General features: G+C 29.4%; 1 protein-coding gene across 1 annotated transcript in view; it reads right to left on the bottom strand.

Annotated features, from left to right (window-relative positions):
- Positions 1 to 11,778, bottom strand: part of LOC135122972 (nose resistant to fluoxetine protein 6-like) — a 29,024-nt gene extending 17,246 nt beyond the window's left edge. The window contains exons 1-4 of the mRNA XM_064047470.1: positions 11,448 to 11,778; positions 10,936 to 11,132; positions 3,188 to 3,405; positions 3,080 to 3,138 (exon numbers count right to left, since the gene is read on the bottom strand). Of these exons, the coding sequence (XP_063903540.1) occupies positions 3,080 to 3,138; positions 3,188 to 3,405; positions 10,936 to 11,132; positions 11,448 to 11,778 (805 nt within the window). The remainder of the gene's footprint in view (positions 1 to 3,079; positions 3,139 to 3,187; positions 3,406 to 10,935; positions 11,133 to 11,447) is intronic.
- Positions 11,779 to 12,081: the final 303 nt, after the last annotated feature.

Here is a 12,081-nt window from a genome sequence, read left to right as displayed (position 1 = left end):
GGAAATCGACAAATCTATAATTTAAGAACAGAAAAATTGAAAAATCGAAAATCTGAAAACCAAAACATTCTAAATTTAAAGAGTGAAAAAACTGAAAATCGAGATATTGAAAAATTAAAACCTGAAATAACGAAAAATTGGGAAAATTTTTAAGTTGAGAAATCGAAAAATCGAAACATCCAAAATATCAAAAGATCGAGAAATCGAAATAACCCAAAATCGAAAAGTTAAAAACTGAAAAATCGCAAAATTTTAAATAAAAAGAATCGATAAATCGAAAAATTGAAAAATCAAAAAAATCGAGAAATTGAACAATCAAAAAATCAAAACATCAAAAAATTGAAAAATCTAAAATTTGAAAATTGGATTAACTGAAAAATAAAAATATCGAAGAACTGAAAAATCCACAAATTGAAAAATCTAAAATTTAATGAATTGAAAAATCGAGAAACTGTAAATTCTAAAACGGAAAAAACCAAAATTAAAAAATCTGAAAGTTGAAAAACAAAACAATTGAAAATAGAAAAGTTGAAAAACTCAAAAATTGAAAAATTTCACATTGAAAAAAGAAAATTTATAAAATCAGAATATTGAAAAACCGAAACATTTTAAAAAGTAAAGAAAATAAAAAACCGAAACGAAAAATTTAAGAAATGAAAAATTGAAAAATTTAAAAACTGAAACATCCAAAAGTTGGAAAATTGAAAAACTGAAAAATTTAAAAGTAAACTCGGAGAGAAAAAATCCTAAAATCTAAAAAAGTAAAATTTAAAAATAAAAAAATAGAAAAATCAGAATCTGAAAAATCAAACATTTCAAAATTCAAAAAATAGAAAAATAGAAATAGTGAAGAACTGAAAAATCGAAAAATTGAAAAATCGAAAATCCGAAAGTCAAAACATTCTAAATCTATAGTAAAACTAAACTGAAAATGAGATATTGAAAAATTCTAAACCTGAAATAACGGAAAATTGAAAAAATTGACAAATTGAGAAATTGAAAAATTAAACATCGAAAAATTGAAAAATTGAAACATCAAGAAACGAAAGATCAAAATTGAGAAACCGAAAAGTCGAAGTATCGAAAAATCGAAAAATTGAGAAATCCAGATATCCCAAAATCGAAAAATCGAAAAGTTAGAAACTGAAAAATTGAAAAACTTAAAATAAAAAAAAATCGATAATTCTAAAATTGAAAAACTGAGACTTCAAGAAATGAAACATCAAAATATCCAGAAATCGAGAAATCTAAAAGCTGAGAAGTTGAAAAATCGAAATATTAAAAACTGAAACATTGAAAACTTAAAATTAAAAAAATTGATAAATCGATAAATTGAAAAAGCGACAAATCGAGAAATTTGTCGCTTTTTCAATTTCAATTTGTCAAAAATCGAAACGTCAAAAAAGTGAAAAATCAAATATTTAAAAATTCGAATAATTGAAAAATAAAAATAACGGAGATCTGAAAAATCGAAAAATTGAAAAATCTAAAATTTAACGATTTCAAAAATTAAAATATGGTAAATTGAAAAATCGACAAATTGAAAATCGAAATATTATTGGTAAATTCCAAAACCGAAAATTCGAATAATTGAAAAACTGAAGAAAAATTGAAGAATTGAATACCTAATTAAAAATCAGGAAATCGAAATTCGAAAAATCGACTGCGAAAAATTAGAAATTTAAAAAATCGAAAATTCGAAGAATTGGAAAACGGAAAAATCGAAAAATCGATAATTCGAAAATCCAAAAAATCGATTAATCGAGAAATTGAGAAATCGAAAAAATTTTAACATCGGAATATTGAGAAATAAAAAAATGAAAAAATCGAAAAACGGAAAATTTGAAGAATCCAGAGATTGAAGAATCGGAATGTTGAAAAGTTGAAGATAAACTGAAGAAATGAAACATCAAAAATCGAAAAACTGAAAAATACAAAATTGAAAATTCAGTAAAGTAAATATCGAGAAATCGAAAAACATAAATTCTAAAATCGTAAAATCGAATAAATGAAAAAGTGTTAAAATGCCATGATTGAAAAATGGAAATATTCTAAAATCGTAAAACTGCAAAAGTGAATAATTTAAAAAATTACAATTATTATTATTATATATTTAAACTGAAAACAATAAAAATTGCAAATCAAAAATTAAGGAAACGAAAAATTTAAAAATCGAGAAACTGCAAATTCTAAAATTGATGAAACGGAAATTAAAAACGTAAAATTTGAAAAACCGAAAAAGTGAAAATCCAAAAATTTAAACATTTCAGATTGAAGAAAGAAGAATTCGAATAAATAAAAAAACAAAAAACCTAAACGAGAAATTGCAAATGGAAAAACTGAAGAAATGAAAAATTGAAAAATCGGAAAATTGAAAAATTAATAATTTAAAAGTCATGAAATAGCAAAACGAAAAATTGCAAAATCTAAAAATTGAAACGCCAAAAGCTGAAAAATCTAAAAACTGAAGAATTTAAAAATAAACTCGGAGTATTACATATCGTGAAATTGAAAAAACAAAAAATTTTAAAATCGGAACATTGAAATATCGAAAAATTGTAAATATAAAGAAAATACAAACCGAAATAAGAAACTGCAAATGGAAAATTTGAAGAAATGAAAAATTAAAGAATGGAAAAATAGAAAAAAAAATAAAAACTCGAGAAATTTTGAATCGAAAAATTGCAAAATCAAAAATTTGTACATTCAAAAGTTGGAAACTTGAAAAACTGAAAAACTTAAAATGGAAAACTGGAAAAATTGCAAATCGAAAAATTGAAGAAACAAAAATCTGCGGAGTGTTATTTAAAAATCACAAAAAAAAATGTAATAATTTTTCAAAAAAGCTGGATTTATTGGGTAGCACTTCAGGGGTGAAAGAAGATCTGTCGAAATAGCCTTCGACCAATTTTTTAATCGCGCTTTGCTCTCTTTTGCCTCCCCCATTTCACCCTACTAATTTTCTCTTTATATTCAGTTTGAATAAAAAATCACGTTGTTTCTTACGGTTGATAGAAAGGGCACGTGCCGCCCCCCGCCTTCCAGCGCCGCCCCGTCCCTAAAAACGCACCATTCCCGCTCATTAAATCAATAATTGTGCAAACTAGAACAGCAAAAACCACCCCTCCCGCTAAAATCCTGAAAAGTTAAATTGGATTAAGCGTTACCGCAACTGCACAATCCTCACAAAAAAGAATATTCTCCTGAACTCCACTGCGGTCGAGTCGATAAAGTCATGCAGTTTTCTTCTTTCAGCGTAACTGTTATTTCTAATCCCTGTGCAAGTTCCATTATTGTTCGGTTGAAATGGTTGAGAACGTCAGCAGCTGGACACGAATCGGGAATGCAAACGGACCAGATTAATCTCACGCCCTGAATTACGCTGCTTTTTATTTTCTCGAAGCGCTGAAAATGTTATATCTTACCGGCAGATTATTTCACCGCTGAATGGAATAGGGTCGTTTCACGAATTCTGCGAAAGGTGCTTGGAATTCGCTGAAATTTTGCACATACAAAGCGTAGATAACTTCAAAACGAAACAGTTTGCCTAATTTGCGATTATTTTACTGGTACGTAACAAATTTTTAATTTCGGCCGAGTTGGTAAAACTTTGTGGCACGAAAATTAAAAGGAGTGTAATTCATTGTATTTCAGCGGGCTTCTGTGTACGCTTATTTGCAGCTAAAGATTCATAAAAGTGACATTAACAAAAGTTACAAAGTTTTCTTTGTTAAAAGAGTGTGACAAATCGTTGATATTTACAAAAAATAATTAGGAACCATCACTGCTCCCTGAGGAGGACTGAAATTTATTTGGTTAAAATATTAAATAATACTAGAGTTTTGCTTGTGAATGTAAATATGTAGGTCAAATGCACCAGTAGTGCTACGATTTATTTATGTATTGCATTGTTTCACGAACGTCGCAATACGTAATTCCTTTATATTCAAATCCCTTAGAGCTGATAAGCGACAACAAATTTAAAGCTTTTACTAGAGTAATTAGAGACAATTATTTAACGAAATATGCTTCTAAATCACCTGAGAAATTTGTAAAACTTGTTTTTAGAATTTGTGCTGCTATATTTCGCTCCCGTGTGGTTCTCATTTTTTTAAATTTTTTCTCTGAGAATTGACTACAATTTTATTACTTAATTGAGTTGGAAAATTGTGTTTATCACGTTTGGGAGGTAAACCAGGTGTGTCGGAAAATTTAAATTGTTCTAGATATAATGGTATGTACATGAAGTAATTAACACTACTTCTTTGATCATAGTTGGCTGTATAGCGGGGGCCTGGGAGGCGGTTGGCTCGAAGCCCGAGGTCTCGCATCGTCGCCCAACTTTTTACGATTTTTTTTAATGTCTGTAAAGTGATACTTTCAAACTTTGACAATTTGAATAATTGACGGTTTGAAGAATGGGTGTTGATATTTGTTTGTGGGGTGGATGAACCTGTAGAATTATAAATAAAAGATGGCCGAGATGTCCACAGAATTAAAAATAAGTGATAGTGCGTGTGTGAGAGTATTTGTGAATAGGTAAATTTTGGGTTTTAATATTTATCTCTGCTTATACAACACTTGTACAATTTGCATGAACAAACCTGTTTGCGTTTTAGATGTCTTACATATATGTTTTTATACAGGGTGATCAAAAATAAATAATTTTTCGATTGTTGCGGCGCCAGCAAAACGTATACATATACAGTGTTGAACATTGGTCTATACAAATTTTGGATATCAAGCTGGAATTGTCAAAGATGATTGACGTCAAAAAAATTGGTTGAAGGTTATTTCGACAGAACAATGAAATTGAAAAATCGAAGAATTTTAAAATCGAAAAATTGAAAAACTGAAAAATCGAAATCCACAAAAAAGTAAAAAATCAAGAGATCGAGCAATCGAATCATAAAAAAACTTAAAATATGGAAAAATTTAAAAATCCAGAAATTGCAAAATTCCCAAAATTGAAATGTTGAAATATTAAGAAATCAAAAACTCGAAATATCAAGATGTCAAGAAATCGAATCAAAAAACTGAAAAATCGAAAAAGGTAAAATTTAAAAAATACAAAAATTGAAAAACCAAACTGAAAAATAAAAAATTTAAAATTTGAAAAACTGAAAAATGCAGATATCGAAGGACTGAAAAATCAAAAATAGAAAAATCGATATAGACAAATCGACACTTTTTAAAATTGAAAAATTAAAAAAGTGAGAAATCCAAACATCAAAAAATCGAAAAATCGAAAAACTGAAACAATTAAAAGGTAAATCTCAAAGAATTTAAAAATCGAAAACTGAGAACTCGAAAACTCCATTTTTTAAAAATCGAATAATTTAAAAATTTGAAAATTGAAGATTCGAAAAACTGAAGTGACTAGAAATTGGAAAATCGGAAAATTGAAAAGTCGAAAAATCGAAGTCCGAGGGGTCGAAAAACCAAGAAATTGAAAAATTCCGAAATAGAAATGTTGAAATATTAAAAAATCGAAAACTCAAAAAATAGAGGTGTCAAGAAATCGAATAAAAAAACTGAAAATCGAAAAATAGAGATATCGAAGAACTGAAAAATTGAAAAATAGAAAAATCGAGAAATCGAGAAATTAAAATATCGAAAATTGTAAAATTGAAAAATTGAGAAATGAAACATCAAAAAATCGAAAAATTGAAAAATTGACAAATCTAAAATTTAAATCTCAAAGAATTGAAAAATAGAAAAGCCGAAAAACCGAAGACTGAGAAATCGAAAAATTGAAAAATCTGAAAATTGAAGAATCGAAAAACTAAAGTGACTAGAAATTGTCAAATCGAAGAATGGAAAAGTCGAAAAACAGAGAAATCGAAAAATGGAAACGTCGAAAAAATTAAAAACTGAAACATCGAGAAACGAAACTTTAAAAGATCGAGAAGAGAACGCGAGAAATCGAAAAATTGAGAAATCAAAATAGCCCAAAATTGAAAAATCGAAAAGTTAAAAATTGAAAAATTTATAATTAAAAAATCGTAAATCGGAAAATAGAAAAATTGAAAAACTGAAAAATCGAAGTCCACGGGGTCGATAAATCCAGAAATTGAAAAATTCCCAAATTTAAAATGGTGAAAAATTGAGAAATGGAAAACTTAAAAAATTGGGAAATCTAAAAATCGAAATGTTGAAAATTTTTAAAAATGACAAAGCGTGACCTCAACAAATCGAATCAACAAATTGTGAAATAAAAAAATTGAAATATCGAATAGCTGAAAAGTCAAAAATTCGAAAAATTGAAAAACCGAGAAATCGAAAGATCGAAAATTTAAAAAATTGAAAAACTAAAGAATCGGAAAACTGAAAAATCGAGAAATCGAAAAATTCCTAAACTGAAATGGTAAAAAATTGTGAAATTGAAAAGTTGAAAAATCGTTACATCGAAAAATTGGAAAATCGGAAAATCGAGAAACAGAAAAGTGGAACAAAATCAAAATACCGAAAAATCGAAACATCGACAAATTGAAACACTCAAACATCAAGAAATGAAACATCAAAAAATCGAGAAATCCAGAAATCGAAAAATCGGGAAATTGGGAAATCGAAATACCAAAGTTCAAAAAATCGATATATTAAAAATTGAAAGATTGAAAAATTGACAAATTGAAAAAAGTCGAAATCCGAAAAGTCGAGAAATAGAAAAATTGAAAAATTTGGACTTGGAAAAATTGATAAATTGAATATTCAAAAATTGTAAAACTTTGAAAATTTCGATAAATCTAAAACTAAGAAGTCGAAAAACCCAAAGATCAAGAAATCGAAACATCAAAATAACTAAAAAGTCTGAAAATCAAAAATTCGAAAAATCCAAAAATAGAAATATTGAAGAGTGGAAACATCGAGAAATCGAAACAACAAAAAATTGAAAATTGAAAATTCGTAAAACTGAAACATCAAAAAAATGAGAAATTTCAAAATGAAAAACCAAGGAAGCGAAAATTTGAAAAATCGAGAAATTAAGAAATAAAAGTATTAGAAAATTTGAAATCTGAAAAATCCAATGAAAATTGAAGAATTGACAGATTAAAAATCGACAATCCAAGAATAGATGTCGAAAAATCGAAAATTTAAAATATTGAAAAATTGAAAAATCATAAACCCGAGAAATCGAAAATTTGCAACATTGAAGAATTGAAAAACTGGGAAATCGAAAAGTCGAGAAACCGAAATTAAAAAATCGTTAAACTGGAACATCGGAAAATTGAGAAATCCACAAATGAAAAAAATCGAGAATACGAAAGTTTGAAGAATCGAAAAATTGTAAAATTCCAACACTGAGTTATCAAAAAATCGAGTATTCAAAAGGGAAATTGAGAAACTAAAAATAGAGAAACTGAAAAACCGAAACATTAATAAAAGAAAAAGGAATAATCCCAAAACTGAAATGTCGAAATATTGAGAGATCGAAAGTTGAAAAATCTAAAAATCGAAAAGATGGAACTGGAAAATTCGAAAAACTTAGAAATCGAAAAATTGAAAAACTGGAGAATCCAAAAATCGAGATATCGATAAGTCCACAAATCGAAAAGTCAAAAACCTAAAAAATCGATTTATCGAGAAATTAGGAGGTGGAAAAACCGAAAGTTTAGAAACGTCAAAAACTGAAAAACATGGGAAAATGAAGAAACCGGAAAATAAAAAAATTTAAAGTTGACCAAAATATCGATTAACCCAGAAATTGAGAAATCGAAAAACCGAAAATTAGAGACGTCAAAAACTGAAAAACCGAAAAATAAAAAAATTGGAAAAATCGAAAATTTGAAGAATCGAGAAATTGAAGAATGGAAATATTGGGAAATGCGAAAACTCAAACATCAACTTGAAAAATTGAAGAAAACTTGAATCGACCAAATTGAAAAATCCCAAAACTGAAACATGGGTAAATTGAAAAATTGAAAAAGTGAAAAATCAAAAGAATCAAGAAATCGAAATGGCTAAGAGCCGATTTAAGCCCAATTAAGTATTTGATTGCAAATAAATTTTTAGGACAGAATTAAAGTACCATGTGATCGACTCTACGCCAATTAGACGTCGCTATATATATAAACGCCTGATACTTGATTAACTCAATCCCAATTAAAATATTCTATAAACGGACTCTTTAAAAACCCCTTGAAGAATCGAAAAATTGAAGAATTGTAAATCTGAAAACTTGAAAAATCGAGAAATTGAGAAGTCAAAAAATTGAAAAGTCGAAAAACCAAAAAATCGATTAATCGAGAAATTGAGAAAAGGAAAAATCAAAAATTTAGAAACGTCAGAGCGGGAAACTCGAAAAATTAAAAAATCGTCAAACTGGAACATCGGAAAATTGAGAAATCCACAAATGAAAAAAAATCGAGAATACGAAAATTTTGAGAATCCAAAAATTGTAAAATTCCCACACTGAGTTATCGAAAAATCGAGTATTCAAAAAGCTGAAAACCGAGAAATTGAAAATAGAGAAACTGAAAAACAGAAACATTAATGAAAGAAAAAGGAAAAATCCAAAAACTGAAATATCGAACATTGAAAAATGGAAAGTTGAAAAATCAAGAAATCGAAAAGATGGAAAATCGAAATATCGATAAGATAAGAGAAATTGACAAGTCGAAAATCCGAAAATTTAGAAACGTCAAAAATTGAAAAACCGAAAAATTTAAAAATTGAAAGATCGTTCAACTAAAACATACGAAAATGAAGAAATCGGAAAAAAAAAATCGAAAAATTGATTGGCCCTTTAAAAACCGAAAATAAAAAAAAATCGAAAAATTGAGATCAGAAACCTGTAAAATCGAAAAATTGACGAATTGTGAAACTGAAATATCGAAATATCGAGAAATCGAGAAGTTCAGAAATCGAAAAGTCGGAAAACCAAAAGATCGATTAATTAAAAAGTTGAGAAATAAAAAAATCGAGAATTTAGAATTTAGAAGCCTAAGGTAAAAACTGAAAAACCGAAAAAATTAAAAATTAAAAAGTTGAAAAATCGTTAAACTGAAACATCGGAATATTGAGAAATCAAAAAATCGAAAATATGAAAAATCGAGAAATTGAAGAATGGAAATATTAGAAAATCCCTGAACGAAACATCGAAAAATTGAACAATTGAAAAGAACTTGAAGAATTAATTGAAAGGTCTTAAAAAAATCGACGTCTAAGAGCCGGTTTACAGAAGCTCAGATAAATATTTGATTGGTAATAAATTTTTAACACTGCAGAAACCTAAAAAATTTAAAAATTGAAGAATAGTGAAATTGAAAAATCAAAAATTTTAGAAATTGAAAAGTCGAAATTGTTATATATACGACTATGTCCAAAATTTTGATTTGTCTTCCAAAAATCTGGATGCCTATGGTAAAAACTGAAAACGGATACATAAACAAAAAATAGAGGAGTACATTCCATTTGATATTCCTAACAGACATACAAAATTTGACAACAATTGGACTGAGAGTTTTGGAGATTATCTGTCTAACAAAAATCTGGACAGACGGCAGACAGACAGATAGCCAGACAGACGGAAAACTATACTAAATATGTTCACTATATAACAAAAATATAACGGGTTTCAAACTAAGTCGACTTTGAATTTAAACTGACTTACGCCCCTTTGCGTTTCAACGGCTCATATATAAAAACCTATTTTAAAAATAAGTTATGCACATAATGGAATTTCTTCTTGAAAATGTAGACAACGGTAATCTAAGTATTAAGAAGCAAACATTTTTTACCAAACACATTTCATGCAAAGCCACACATTTACAAGTACTCAGTTTCGTTTCAGAAGCTATTTTACCTCATACATTGCATGTACAAAAAGTCCACAAAGCGTATAATCTTCACAGCGCCAACGAATTCCCACAATTCGTGAAATGACCCGGCTGTAGTAAATTCAGCGGGAATTCTGCGGTGGTAAATTTAAAGATATGTGCACCTGGATGAGTTGAGGGTGTACAAATATCGCTAACATGTACGGGTTAATTTACCCATTCAGCAGTGTTGGAGCTGCTGTGGCTTTGGAGTAATGGGGCCTTTACTGGACTTTTAGTGGGATTCTAATTGGGGCATCTACCACAAAGAGGATTCTTAAAACTGTTAATGCAGAATCTTGTTTAGGGAAAATGGAGATTTGGGGCGTGTGGAGAGGTATGATTATTATATTACATGGATCGTTAAAATCAACAAGCACTTTAATAGTTTAACCGACGAATTGTTTCATCCCTGGTTAAGCACTAAACTCAATTTTGTAAGTCTCGCAGGCATAATTCAAAAAATGTAGCGTAGATACACAAAGTAACATCAAATTTTTTTAGTAAAAAATCCCCTACAAACTTACTGATTTTGTAATATGTAAATTCAAGCATGTAAAGATTAAAATAGTGTTCTTTTAAAAGCAGCAATTGAGTAAGTTATAGTTGGTTATATTTTACATTATTTCCCAGCAGCTATTTGAGGTTTGAATTAGCGAAGCTAAACCGGAAATATTCCAGAAATCCCCCTGGAGATAAATTTTGCGTTGGTTTGTTTCTTTAACGATTGAGTTTAGTGTGTTTACACTTCCGAATCGAAATCTGAAAATAAACAAGGCAAGGATTTGTGTAAATTTCAGAATATTTAGATATTTTTTTTGGGACGACAATTTTCAAAAACGAATTTTCTTTTGCCTTTGGTTTCAAATCCAAGTCTAAATATAGACACCCTCTTCATCTGAAATAAAATATTTGCACTTAATTTTACAGAGTGCAAAAAATTCATGCTCTCGTAAGAAAAACCAAAATAGAAGTCATAAAAAGGATTCACAACTTGCATTTTGCATCCGTGTTAATGAAATTGAAAATTCTTGCGTGTTATTAAGTTTCCTAGAATCGTAAATATTTTACGGTAAGCGTATTCACGAATTTTGTTAAATTAAGCTGAAATTGGTACCTTATGAGACACATTCCGGAATCCTATTACAGTCTTGAGTATAGTTTCTCCAGGAATTAGTCGAAAACTGCAGTGTTTTCCACGTAGAGGACCATTTTCTGTTTCTTTATAAATGCTTAAACATTGCTCGAAGGCGCCGTATTCCACCATGTTCCCCATTAGGACACCCGGTTGTAATTTAGAGGACGAGTCAAACACTGAAATGGATAATGCTCTTTTTAGATTGCATCGTCTCTTCCTGCAGCAATGCAAAAATGCGACCCCATTCCTTAAAACATGCACTATCCCTAGAAATAAACGTAAAAAACCTGTTTATATTTCCTCAACAAACAAGAGACCGCGACGCTCCATTTGGAAACATTAGAGCCGCTGAAGGAAATATCCATCGAAAACAAGCAATGTTTTGTTTTAATATCGAAGCAAAATAAAGATACGCCATTATCGTCCCAATATTTCATAAATATTTTCGTTATATTTCTCGGCACCTAATTATTTTTAACTAGAATACCTACTCCTTAGAGCCCACGGTTCCAGAGATCGAAGCCCGTTCTTGAAATCTTCGACTTGCCTTTTGCACAACAAATCTCGAGGCGCGTTGAGGGCATAAGTGGCAATAATTTGATTCATTATCAAGCCTTGTTTCATTGTTAATTTCACGGCCCCTTTCTTATTCGCCGTTCCGTTATTTTTCGCTTGGGTTGCGATTTTTTCAGGAAATGCGGCCACATTATAAGAAAACGCCTTTGATGGGGTATTGTTTCGAGGAGCTGCTTTTGTGGCATTTAGAATGTAACAAGTTACAATGCAAGCTTGTAAATGTGTGACGGTTTTGGCTAAATTCATCGTGGAGAACAAAGTTAGAGTTTTACTTAGCCGCTTATATAGAATACGGTTGAGGTATAATAAGTACGCGTCAAAACTTTGATGTTTCTATTATGTAGTCGAGCTGAAACTTTGCATGTGTGACAATTTAATGACACTAAAGGAGGTGAGTTTCCCACTTATTAGCTGACTTTACGGATTGTTACATGCAGTAGAAGACAGAAGAGGGTCTTACTGTCTCAAAAGTTGGGTCGTTTCAACTTGTGGTCTCAGTAAAGGATGTTGGGTTAGGGCGGACTCTAATTTTATTTTGTTAATATATCG

Source organism: Zophobas morio, unplaced genomic scaffold (assembly GCF_036711695.1).
Source record: "Zophobas morio isolate AGI-343-1 ecotype UQ-CSIRO unplaced genomic scaffold, CSIRO_AGI_Zmor_V1 ptg000002l, whole genome shotgun sequence".
Taxonomy (NCBI): Eukaryota; Metazoa; Arthropoda; class Insecta; order Coleoptera; family Tenebrionidae; genus Zophobas; species Zophobas morio.
The sequence above is the reverse complement of the archived record's forward strand: the minus strand, read 5'-3'. Positions and strand labels throughout refer to the sequence as shown.